The sequence below is a fragment of the Vidua macroura genome, chromosome 6, assembly GCF_024509145.1.
Source record: "Vidua macroura isolate BioBank_ID:100142 chromosome 6, ASM2450914v1, whole genome shotgun sequence".
Classification (NCBI taxonomy): Eukaryota; Metazoa; Chordata; class Aves; order Passeriformes; family Viduidae; genus Vidua; species Vidua macroura.
In genome coordinates this window covers 17268910-17282533 of record NC_071576.1, presented here as the reverse complement: position 1 = coordinate 17282533, position 13624 = coordinate 17268910, and the positions used below count along the sequence as shown (strand labels likewise).

The following is a 13624-nucleotide window of genomic DNA, read 5'->3' as shown; positions in this document are numbered from 1 at the left end:
CCCAAGCTTCACAAGTCTGTTTTCAAATTCAGAAGTCAGATGACTTCTGACAAATGTGTGACCACTGTTCATTGCACAAACACTCCTTCCTGAGTCTTAATTTCCAACTACTAAAACATCAGTGAATTGTTCCTGAACACTGCACTGGCTTCCCCATCCACACCACTGCTGCAGTTGTCACAGTGATGTTGTGTTAATGGGATGGCTGCTAATGGGATGAAGGGTGTCACATCCACCCACACTGCCCAGGGACCAGAGGTGAGATGTCCCTCACACCCTCTGCTGTTTGCTACACCACACAGCTCATGCACTGTGCAGCCCTGCCCTACCTGCACCTGCACACTCTGGGGGCAGCAAGGAAGAGGGATGAGGAGCTGCAGACAAACAGTCTCAGAAGCACAGCACCCACATGCTTCAAGTTCCTACAGTCAGCAACTCACAGCTCTGTCAGTGAGGCCACTCTAGAATTTTTCATAGGGTAACACCCAGGCCTACAGAGGGTTTTACAAACAAAGTAATAAAAAATTTCAAAACACATCCCTACACTTTCTTTTTCCCATGAACTTAGTGGAAATATCTATGGTACCATTCCAAGTTATCTTTGGAATAAGGCTATATTTATCTACAGAAGGCACAGAAGGGAAAAAGAGCCTAAGAAGCCAGATAACTGGAAAGACTGTTCAACAAATGGAACCATGAAAAATAACATCATAAAGCAAGGAGCTGGTGTTTGCCTGGCATCTAGAGAAAGATGACAGACTAAGGACCCTGCTTTACAATACATTACCAAAAGTCTAAACACATGCAAACAAAACAAAGACTCAGCCAAATCTTCATGTATTTGGTAAATGGAAAACATGATATTTCTTCTTTTTAGGGGTATGAATAAAAAAGAATTAAAAACATTTCAGCTGAGAAGGCATGTCACTAATTTTGAGAGGAATGAAGATGTGATTAGAGGGTTATTTGTATTTCTACCAGCCATTCCTGCATGAAACTATTGTGTTAGAGAGATCAGATTCAGACTTTCTACTCTTCTTTTTCTCTCCAGGATCTGCATTCACCTTTCCAAATTCATCTTTCTTCCCTACACATCCTTTATGCTGTAAGGTGTAAAAAAAAAAAGTCTTTTAAAAGGTAAGAAGAGTTGATTTGTTTTGTTTAATGAAACTACATTCAGTGGAATCACAGAAGTGTAATGGTTAACGAACTGATAAGAATATATTAGAATCCAAGTCCTGGATTGACAAATTCTCAAATATTTATGCACTTGACAGTCAAGCAAAAGTTCTCTTTGCTGTTCATACCTGACACCAAATTAAACCAATATTATCTAACTTGCCAGAAAATAGAAATAAAGCAACATAATCCCGAGGTATAGATGTTCTTCAAATTAAGGCATGTGATGCTGGCAGAGGGCACAGTTTAGAAGAACATATATTCTCTGTGATCTCACAAACTACGAAACTATGAAAACAGCAAAACAAAAATTCCCCCTAAGATTCCACCTTAGCACCACACCAAGAGGAGAAAACTCATTCTGACTCTGCATAGGAAGTAAAATAGTTAGATCATTCTTGATAAAGTGGTTGTAACATGCACAGAAATTAACATTAGACTTCCCTATGATCAGCTTCATTTCCTATCAAAAGCAAAAACAGTAACACAGAATTAAATCCATGTTTCCAGATTGCAAAGGACAACCAAATCATGTCTTCTCTACAAGAGACACCCTGTAAAGTCTTTTAGTGAGTGGGAAAAGATTGTTTTACAAGCTTCCCCAAATGGTCACAGATCATTTCTGATCTCAACTTATTAAGTGTACAGATAGGAAGGGTGCTTATAATTTGTCTGATGTGATAACCTACAACTTTGATGCAGGTTTAGCTTCAGTAAACAACTGCAAAAGGTGGAAGCTGTGATAGTAAAATCAAAACCTGCAAATATTTGAAGGAGTTGTTCCAGCACTTTCCTCAGCAGCTGATCAATACCAGCTGCCCTCTTGGGAACACGTGTCCATTTCACACCCCTGGAACAGCTTCCAAGTTCCCCATGCTAAGGGGACTGCATGCAAACTGCATCCCAACAGCACGTGCAGCGCGCAGGGTCCTGGGGTGCGGGTCCAGCGAGGCCCCAACAGGCACTGCCTGGGAGCTCCCACAGCAGGGCTGCACCGCACGTGGGAGGGCTCCCACTGGGGAGATGAAAGCAGAAAGCCAGGACTCAGTCATAAGACTGTGTGTTTCAGTCTTAAAATAGACAAATGCAAATGTAAGCATGCCCAGGCCACCTCTCCTGCCATTTATCACAGAGCTCACAGCGATGGCCATCACTTTCTCACAGTGATTTGTGAAACTTGGATTTTCAGGAACAAAGCTTTAGCCACCATGTTTCACAAATCTTTCCCTGTGTCTCTACGAATAAATTTCAGAAGTCAGACGAGGGTTCATAACCACAAAGTCCCTTTTTCTAATCTCAACCTTGGGATAAAGAATATTTCTATCAGAAAGAGGTATCAAAAGACAAGACAATGGAGAAGTGACAAACGTTTAAGGAGCTCACAGCTTTTTTTTGAAATCTAACAGTAGCAAAAGGAAATGCCATAGACACTAAATTCAATAAAACAGTAACCACTCCAAATTTTTCAAATCCCAGGTTAGCACTGTTTCATAACTCATGGACCTGCAGGCTCGCTGTGGTGCAGTGGCCTACCTCCATAACTACACTTCAACAAGGGAAGCAGAATGGAAAACCAGATGACGAAGCCACGCACACTCAAATGAAATGTTCTGGGAAGTGACTCCACATAAGCAGCAGAGGTGGTTTTCTGCTGACTCCTTGCAGGGCCTATTTCTTCTCCATCACCAAAGCTGCAGCACTGTCTGGGAGCCCAGGGCACAGCAGGGTGGCTCTGCAGCATCGGCTCCACAACCACCAGCAGATGCCACGTACACCTAACGCCCTACAACCACCAAAACTGTGCTGCAGGTTAGTTTTTGTTACACAGTTTCCTGTTGGCTCCAGCCCTGCAAGGCTCAAATCCTCTCTACAGAGGGCAACCTGGCTGAAATGCAGTGATGGATGTCAGATGTATTTTTCTGACAGAAATACTATGATGTGCACAGGTGGACTCCATGTCCAAAGCCAAGCACAAATCTAGTTCAAGTCTGTCCGGGGTCTCAATCCTTCCTGAAGCAGAACCAAGCTCACCCAAGGAGCTGTTCCTATGGGAAGTAGTAAACTAACAAGGAACCAAACAAAGCCTTTATGAAAAGGCAGTCTGGGGCAGCTCAATAAAGAAATACCTCTTTAGTTTCTATCTTGGGCATGTTAGCAATTTCATCAGCTACTGGACAGATCTGTCAACATTTGACACTGCTCTAACAAAGTACAATTAGGAAAACACACTGAAAAAAATGAAAAGCCATGAAATAATTATCCACAAATCTATAAAACCAATATTCCTGGATAATCACCCAAATTTTCAAATATTTTATTAGTCTGTGAAAATAATAATTTCTTGTTATTTTAGATTACATTCCCTGATGGTTTTCAGCAGTACAAAGAGAAATACAATTGAGAAATAGCCCCATGTAATATACACAGGGAAAAAACATTTCAAGACCTCCTCCAAGCACTACTAGAAGAGAAAATCCACCTACATTTCAGTTAGAGTCAGAAATCTGAACTAAAACACAGATGAAATATCAGGGCACAGACTTGTACAGTTACTTAACCAAGTGTGCGTCTATAAATATATTTCAAAGTTGCTATTGCCAAAATAATTGTAAAATTTAAGAAGAAACACATTAGTCTAACATACCTATTTTTCAACACCAAGGAGGGCTTTTCCTTTGTAATGAAGTGTATCAGTGTTAGTTCGCTCTTGAAATTCATCATAAATTACATACTTTATGACACATGCTTCAATTAGAAGAACCAGATAAAAACCCAAGGGGTTTTGTTTGTTGTGAGTATTGTTTTTTAAGAACACACATCCAAGCCAATTAAAATTAAATAATTCACCTTGTGATATTCTACTTCTTCTCTTCTTACAGTTTACAGGTAATCTTTGCCCTGAATTGAAGCAGCAATTCAGACAACTGCAGTCTGAAGTTCCTTCTTATGTACAAACACAGCAAGGTTGCCTTTTCCCCAAAAATGTCTTCTATACATGGAAACCAATGTAGTCCAAATGTCATAGCTTGAGTAATTTAGATCTTGAATGATACTGGTATAACACTCACTCAGCCATCCAAATGTATGGGTTTGCATCATAAAACTCCTTCACAAAAGGTCCACCCCTGTCACATTTATGCAGGATGCTCTACTGAAGTAATGAAACTGAATTATCTGACACAATTAACTCTGTTCAGGAAAAGGAGAATTTGTGTATTCAGTAATCATCGTGCTTGGGATATTTTTACAATGCATTCCTCCACTTTGTGCTCAATTCAACCCTAAGCTGCTTATGCAGATACTAAACAGAACATGTGATTCACTTGTGCATCTTTATTATTTTAAAACATCTGATAAAGACAAGGAATAGGTTAATTTACCCCTGTGAAATTTCACCAACTGACCCTTACAAACCTTCTTCCTAGAGGCAGGAATAATATTGGCAAATTATCTCATTCCAGATATATTTAATTAATACTAAGTGACATAGCTTCTCTCTTAGTTGTGGACTTCCATTACGTAAGATGGACAGACAGCAAAACCTCTGCCACCTAAGGATTTTTTCTAGAAGTACTGTATTCACCATAAGAAAAATTCCCCTTGGAATTTGTTACTATGACAATGTATTGCTCTGGAGGAGTGGATTTACATTTTCTACCCCTACTGAAATCTTTGTACACATGAGAAAGCAATCACTTACACATGGGATTACTGTTTTTTTCCAAATGCACAGGGAATGTTCAACTCGTTGAGAATATATTGGAAATATATTCAGAAAATTACCATGTAACTGCCAATCCAGAATTAATTCAAAAGTCACTGATAGCCTAGACCAGCTTCATGTTGACGTTTCACCAGTCATTAGCAGCAGAATGAATAAATATTTAAGAATACTATGGGGGTATTAAGTTTTATTTAACAGAGGAAATGCTGAAAGATAGCCAACTAAGAGTAACAGTGAGACCACAATTTCTTCATATAAAACCTGGCCTTCGCTGTATTTGCAAGGTCTTTGCTCCTTCAGCCACACAAGCTCTTTGTTTTATGATGCAGTCATTGCAAGGAAGACTCCAAAGTACTTGGTAGCACAAGAAGTGTAGCAGCAGCTCAGACATCTCATGGGCTCCAAGGAGAAAAACCTTCCCTTTTAGTTTTGGGACTCGCCTGTCAGTGTTTTTGCTAGACCCCTCCTTCTCCCTTGCTCAGCTACACTGGGCAGTGGTGAAAGGAGGTAGTGATTGAAACCCACTTCTTAAATCCCATACGGTCTGGCACCTGCCAGTACTCCTCTCTTCTCCCACTGATGAAAACAGGCTATGAGGTTCTGGACACACACCCCATTGGAAGAGGGCAGCACAACCTCTGTCCAAGGTCTGTGACTCTGCAGGCATCCTTTGCCACACACAGCAAGCACGGAGCAGCAGCGGGCACACGGCTGTGCAGGATGAGGACGGGGGAGCAGCGGCACACGGCTGTGCAGGATGAGGACGGGGGAGCAGCGGGCACACGGCTGTGCAGGATGAGGACGGGGGAGCAGCGGCACACGGCTGTGCAGGATGAGGATGGGGGAGCAGCGGCACACGGCTGTGCAGGATGAGGACAGGGAGCAGCGGCACACGGCTGTGTAGGACACAGGGTAGCTACGCCCCTGTGCGCTCCCTGACACCCAGACAGAGTGTCTCTAAGGATTCATCCCAGCAGTGCTGCTGCATTGCTTCCTTCAGCCTAGCCTCGAAGAGCTGCCCATGTCGTTGCTGCCAACATCTGCCACCAAATTACACAGCGGTTCTGGCAAACCCAGCCCATTGAGTCAACAGTCACTTCAGCCATAAAAAAATGGGAGATGCTCTGGCTTTCAACTGCATGTATATGTTGAATTTTTTTGTTTCTGGAGGTTAGTAAGGATCAAAATCTCTCCATTTCTATGTCAGATGTCCATTACATGTCTACTCAGTGTGAGAATTTATCAATAAATCTGTATGAGCATAATTAAAACACTCTTAAAAACGCAGCAGTAACAATAAAGCAAGGGCCAGGAAACATGCTTTGTTCAAATGCACAAATTACAGTTTTAATCCATTATCTAAATTATTTATCTGTCCTTCTGCAGAGCACAGTAGTAGGGGGTACTTCCATAGGTGGTACTAGGGACAGTGTATCCCCAGCATCCCACGGAACACCGGGACAGCCGAGCTGCACCGCCTCGGGACCCTGCAGCCCTGGTCACGCCCTGGTTTCCAGAGAAAAATCCAGGGGGCCAGGGGCATCCCCGGCCACCGGGGCGATCCCCCGACACAAGAGCGAGCCAGGGTGCCCATTCCCAGCGCCGTGCCGGGATCGCCGTTACCGCGGCAACGGCGCGGCCGAGCCCCGCGGCCCCGTGACGCGGCAGCGCCGGCCCGGCCCGCGCGTTGCCGGGGAAACGCCCCGTCGCCACGGCGACCATCACGCTGCCCTCCCCGGCTAACGAGGAAAAATAGTAAGAACCGCCTCAGCTGCCACGAGAGCCGTCAGCGTCACCGCTCAGTGCCGGTGCTGCTGCGGGCCCTGCTGCAGCTGGCTCATCACACCTTCCCCATGAGGGGGGTGGGCCAGCACGGGCCATGAACCGCATTCCCGGCCCTTACTAGCATCGAGGAGAAAGCAGCTCTGCTAAACCTCAGCGCCCTGCTTTACTGCTTCGTGGATGGCAGCCATAGATTATGCCTCTCTGCTAACACTGGTCGTAAATGAATGCCAGATCAAAAAACACAAAACGAACAGAAAAACTCCACCCCATGTCTGTTTCACTGAAGCAAAGGAGAAAATCCAGGCTAATCCTAAGGGCCACCACAGGCATCCATCCACCACCAAGGGCTGGTCAAGCCACATGGGCACCAACTCAACCTGGTGGACATCCTGTGGCTGCACAGGCAACATCGGCCCTCAGCTCTCCCAGGAAAAGAATGGGCCCATTTCCTCTGAGTGAGCGAGGGAATTGTGCCTTCACCAAATGGGGTAAGTGGGCACTTCAGAGCTCTCCATTTGCTTATCTGCATTTTTATTTCAGGCGCTCCTCTGCAAAACGGCTGTTGCAGGAAGCCTGCATGATGCCAGCAGGGGCATGAGCAGGTAAAAAGTGTCCTGGACACCCGAACAAGGCCACGCCACCGCCGGCGCTCCCGCTAGGGCTTTCCACACTAGCACATTCCAAACTGCGTTGCTTGATTACATTTAGTGTCTTACCCAAGAACCATACCAAACACCGCAGGAAAACATTTACAGTTGTAAAATGCATCTAGTTCTTACCTTTGATATGCCTGAGGAGATGTGGGAGGTGTATTGAACACATGCGAATATGGGTGATAGGGTGTCTTTTTCAAAGCCTGAATAAGATTTTGTCTATATTCTGGGTCTATACACCACAAGGACCCCTTTCCAATACTCTGCAAAGAGAAAAGAATAAAAAAAAAATCAAATATTTGATCTAATGGCACAGCCATATTTATTTAGCACTTTTTGTCAGGAAAAGCAGTGGGTTTGGGTTTTTTGTCTGACAGAAGCAAATATAACTTGCTTGCCAGAGATTATTGCTCCATTAATAATGTATTATGACTGTATGATTTAAATCACAATTCTGAAGGAAAAAAAGAATGAATGCTTGGTTGCTCTGTCCCCCCCTCTCTCTTGTTACTAGTTAATATGATTTAATAATATCTGGCAATTTTCCAATCACCTCATATTAGAAAAATAAGAAGCTACAGTTAACTGTTAAACAGAAACTTTGAAGAGAAGTATCTTGGTTTTGGAAGTGGTTTTCTTTTCCTTTTGCTGTTATACAAACAGAAAGAGGGCTAAAAAGGAGAGGGTTAAACACCCTAGCAACTGTTTTAAAAATATAAGGACTTAATCCTCCAACCCACATGACATCAATGCCATTATACTACAAGAGGAAATTAATCATCTCTTCTCCCCAGAGGGGAAAAAAAAACCCCCAAAAAACCCAAAACAAACCAACTAACCAAAACAAACAAAAAAAAAAAAAAAAAAAAAAGCCCAATGTATAATCAGAGTATAACCATTTAAGGGTGTTGAGAAATTGTGATCAGCTAGAACAACAGTTATTGTAATTACCCTTTCATACAAGAAACAACACAAGCAGTTAATCTGTAAGGCAAAGATTACACTAAAATTCAGTGTTTATTTTGCAGTTACAAGCAGTGCAATTTCATTTCTTGTCTCAATCCCATCAGAGGTCAGGCTGAGGATATTTTGGATTGTTTTGTGTGAGTTCTCAAACAAATATGAAAACTTTGCCTCAGCTTCACTATGAAAGCATATGGAATGACAGTTCAGGAGCAGTCTTGCTCTGCTTGATCATACATAAAAACAAACACCAATCCTAACTGTTGTCTGAACACAACTGGCAGGCTTTCAAGAAGGCATTATGCTAAAATTTTTTGGTAAATGTTGATACTTTCTGGAACAGGTGGGGGAAGCTGTGTTACTGCCTCTAGCTGCTTTTCAACCCAGGACCATCCCTTTTCTCTGCTTCAACTTCTATCAGTGAAACAAAGCTCTCAGTTAACGTGTTAAAGAAGAAGCACACACACACACATACACAGAATCACGTCAGAAGAAGGACATTATTTTCTTAAACCATATAGAAGACCAAAACTAGACACCTGTTTCCATTTGAAGACTGGTATCTTTGCCCTACCACCTCCTAAATGCTCCTCTGCCCCATGGACAGCTTTAGGATACACACTGCAACATGCGACATACTTACAGAGAGCAAATCTGCACTAAATTCTCCTCCCCAAAAATAAATGAAAAAGAAATGAAAAAGTAAAGTCTTCCCCAATGTCCCTGGATGGCTGTGTGTGCACCTAGAAAGTTTCCAGCACCATGTGAGACTTGGCTTGAAAGAGAAGGAGAGCAGGCAGCACAACCCACAGGAGCTGTGACAGTCTTCTTTCATAAAGAAGCAGGGCTGCATGCTGCTCTGGTGGAACAGGAGCATGGGTCAAGACTCTTCAGGATGGCTTCCAGGGTTCAAGCCCATCCATCCTTTTACTGCCCAAAGGTGCCCTACCAGGAGGCAACAGAAGAGTCTAAGGGGAGACATCTTCCAGTTCTTGAAATAAAGCAAGGCCTTAATATGGCAAAAAAAGCCCAAGACTAAAGGGGCTAGAGAGACAGCAAGCAAGCATCTTTGGCTCTCATCTCAGTAAAGCACTACTGAGAGAGCCAGTGCTGCTGTCAGCTGTGGAAGCTGTGCACCACACTTCTCTCACCAGTCCGCAGTAAGGAGGTTGTTACGCTTAGCCTTCTTAAAATATGGGACAATGAGCCAGACACATGACAAGCCCAGTAAGTGATTTTTAGGCAAAGGACAGAGTCAAAAATAGAATCCAAGCATCCCAAATTCCACTTCCATGCTCTATCCAAGACCCAGACTAAGAACATAAAATTTCCTTTTAAGCAAGCAATGAGCAAAACTTGGAAAAATTTTTAGAAGAAAACCTTTGCTGGATTCCTTACTTCTTACGGCATGGGATAAGCTTATAAAAAAAGCTACACTTAAATACCATCTACCTTATTTGTACTTACTGGAACACAACATATTGTTTTCAAACTTCTCTGTTTTTTCATTTGCTTCCAAGACAGCCTTTTCATTACCTGGAAGAGATAACTCCTCAAAACCTATCAGTTAAGTTTAAGCTGAGGGCCTTACAATATGAAGACACTACTGAAGAGTGACTTCAAAACCTTTAATTACTGTTAAGATAAATTTGTGTGGCTTGCCCATATTCTTGCAAAAGCCAAAAATAATCTCACTGAAAAACAGGAACTCTCATAAAAAATATTGAGAAGTACACTCCTCGTTAAAAAAAAAAACACTGGGAAGGCAGATTTGCTATATTTTTACTGCAACTGAACTGACTTATAATTTACCAGCAAAAACAAATGTAATTTAAGGCAAAGCTTGCCAACTTTGCAATGTTCTCTTTTAAGATAGTTATTTTTGTTTTTCTACAATCACGTAACAGAACATGAATAAAAAGGAAAACTGAAGTGACATCTGGTTAAGAAACCTTCTTGACTGTTGGGAGGTGTGAAGAGCTTTGTTAACTGTCTGTTCAGATGTGTCATTAGTCTTCCTATATACAGAGCAATCACGGGAAAGGGATCACTGAAGCTCAGACCCGGTTAGTGATTAATTTCCATCTTATGACACTTGGCGTGCTGCTTCACTACCTCCTCCAAGCCAAAAGTCAATAGTGACTGCAATCAAAAACCAGCAAGGAAGGGTCAAAAAAAGAAATCTCTGGATTACATTTGTCTCCCAGGCAACAAGTGACTGAAGAGTGGATAACAGCCCCCTGATCTCCTCAGCGCTTGGAGTGCTTTCAGACCTCCTCACACACCACCTCCTTCCTGTCAAACAAAGGTACAGCTTCTGCACTGAGTCCTGGTTAAGGTGATTAAAAATTGGGGAATGTTATTACAAGTCCTCTTCATGTGGTCCAAGAGTAAACTATAGTTGAGGGTAAACTACTTCAGAGGTCCTAATGCGGACAGAGAGAAACATACAGAGTTACCCCATGAAAGGTTGACTGAATACTTTATTTAAAAAAAAAAATCCTGATTATCTTTTATATGGAGAAATTGCTACTCCTTTTTACCTCACTTAATATATATGTAGATTGTGCACAATATTGTGTACTAACTCCCAATTTATTAAAAAATTTACTCTCTCATATCTCAAATATCTGATTCCCTCCCAGCCACTAAAATCAGTGAATTGCCATGAAAAGGTACATGATACATTCAATGTTCACTTGATTTTTTCTTCCAATGGCTACATATGGAAGTTTTTAAATACTACTTTACACAACGTATTAGTATTATGTTTGGTCATTTTTTAGTAGAATTGAAAAAAGACTGAAGATTTAAAATAATTAAAATTCTGCTTGTGAGCTCTTTCAGTTGTTATAGTTGGGAATTAATAGCATTATCCACTAGTAAAACTTCTCATTATAAAGATTTTGCCTGCATATACCTCGTAACTAACTGCCTGGCCTCACATATCAGCTACTGTCTGCCCAAAGCTCAACTAAAAGAATTGTATGTTGAGCTCCTTCTGAGGCCAGTGGCTGGGAAAAAGTACACAACCCATTGTATTGGGTTTGCATGGTCACATTTTGGTACTGCAGGGGCTACATCTATATAAAAATTCCAGATAGCGTTTATTTGAAGAATTTTGTTCCCTGGTTATTTTAGCACAGACTTGAAAAGTGTTAGGAACACCACCTTTTTCACAGAGTTTTCATTGCCATAAAAACAAGTCTGGCCAAAACAAAGCTTTGGGAAGAGAACAGATACAGAAACCACAACACACAGGCTCAGGGAGACGTTGGCCTTTCCAATTTTTCCCTTTGGAAGCTCTCGTAACATGTTCACTTTTCAACTGGAGGAGCACCTCCAGGTACCCAAATCTCTTGCAGCAGCATCACCACCAAGATGGTCCCCAAGGGAACAGAACCCTAAAGGAAATCTGCCAAAAGGGAGATTTTTTTTTCCTCTGTGATGCCTTGCATGTGCCTGTGCCTTCTTCCATAAGCCCATTTCAGTCATTTTCCTCAAAGAAAACTGTTTTTCTCACACAGTTTGATGTAATTTACATTCATTAAGCTGGCTCACATGAAGGGTGTGACAAGCATCCAGAGAGCTGTGGCAAAGCAGAGGAGGGATGTGGGGACACAGGGAAGGGAATGGGAGCTGTTCCCTTCTGTAGCAGGAGCCCTGGTGGCATCCTGATGCACCTCGTGAAACAGCACACTGAAAAAGGAAAACCAGGACTCTGTCTGGACAGAAAGCAGCTTTTAAGACAAGTGGCAAAACCATTATGACACAGAGCAGGGGTACAGGGGCTGGGATGAGCTGGGCATCAAGGCTGGCAAACAGCCCTGAGGGAAAGGCCAGGCTGTGCATGGGAAATCAGACACACCGAGAGGCTGAGCACCGACACAGGTGCCTGGAGGCTGGGAGGAGAGAAACCAAAACAAGACACCCAGGAGTGACTCCACAGCTCCACTCATGCATCTAAGCCATGCCAGCAGGCTGAGAATTTTAACACAGCTCTGAGTTAAGGACCTTGCTACTCCTAAACAACAGATGCCCACTGAGTCGATCTGTACTTTACTTCTCCACTATCAGATCAGGAAGGGATGAGTGGCCATGGCTAGGCCTTCTTGAACGAAAATGATCAGCAATATTAATCAGGCAACTACACAGACTGAAGAGGTGAAGATGTACACTACCTGAAAAGTATGTCACATTGGCTTCACTAACCATAAAAGCAAAGAGAAAAAGCAGAAATTTCCTATTACTCAAAAAAGGGCATTACCAACTAACATCTGCAGCCCCAAGCTATCAAATACTGAAATCACATCACTGTGACATCTGTCCCTGTCTAACTCAGTGCAGGTTGCTGCAGTCGTTAACACAGGACCTGTGAATTTCACTAACATCTTCTTCAGCGATTAGAAACCTTTTGTTGTCAGTAATTCACCATCAAAAGGTTTTCTCTGGTGGATGAAACCTACTGTTATTACAACAGGTGATCTCTTTGCAAGTAATAGTGGAGAGATTACTGGGTATTAAAGGTTCTTACTTTAAGGAAATATTTATCCTGAGCTCACTGTGTCTGGTTATGCTGCAACAGCAGGCTAGAAGCAAACCTTTCACACAGATTTGCCACTATGCTTATCCATGGGAATGCCCAACAGCTTCTACAGATCCAACTGTTCAATATGACCACAAAAGGGTTTCTACAGGAGCAAAAAGAATTGTATGATAGAACTATGCATGTCACCACAGAATTTAAAACAACTGTTTGAGTAACTACATCCAGGACCAGAATCTGAAAAAGATAATTGTTTTAGACCAGAAGCACATTTCTCTGTGACTGCACCACATCTAATGTAGCAGCACAAAGCCATCAGCCATCTTGCTGACACTGTTGTCACTGTTGACTGCTCACACCTGTGCAGGAAGCCTCTGGGGGTGGTGAGAGCACACCCAAGGCTGTCAGGCAGCAAGGACTTGCAAAAGCACCCAAGAGAACAAGGCATGATGGAAGAGTCTATCCACAGAAAGAGCAGGGTACTTCACTCTCCACCTGACACTGCAGTCATACAGAAGACAGAGCAATTCTGGAAACCATGACTAAAACAAGTTTCTGGTTGGTTCCCGGGAACAGCAAACTATCATCAGGAATTACTCCTAAACACAAATTCCCCTCTTCTCATCCTATGAAAAAATATATTTAACAAGAAAAGTCAGGTATTTTCATGAGGAAATTGAGAAGCAGAAAGAAGGCAAGTAAAATACTTTCTGAGTTGCACCTTATGACACCCTGTCTTCCACTCTGAAGTGCACCAAGAGGAACACAATAATC

General features: G+C 42.5%; 1 protein-coding gene across 4 annotated transcripts in view; it reads right to left on the bottom strand.

The window, feature by feature from the left end:
* FOXN3 (forkhead box N3) overlaps window positions 1–13624 on the bottom strand; it is a 209612-nt gene that overhangs the window by 99147 nt on the left and 96841 nt on the right. For all 4 annotated transcript variants that reach the window (XM_053979349.1, XM_053979350.1, XM_053979351.1 and 1 more), the window contains exon 4: window positions 7468–7604. In XM_053979349.1, coding sequence (XP_053835324.1) covers window positions 7468–7604 — 137 coding nt within the window. The remainder of the gene's footprint in view (window positions 1–7467; window positions 7605–13624) is intronic.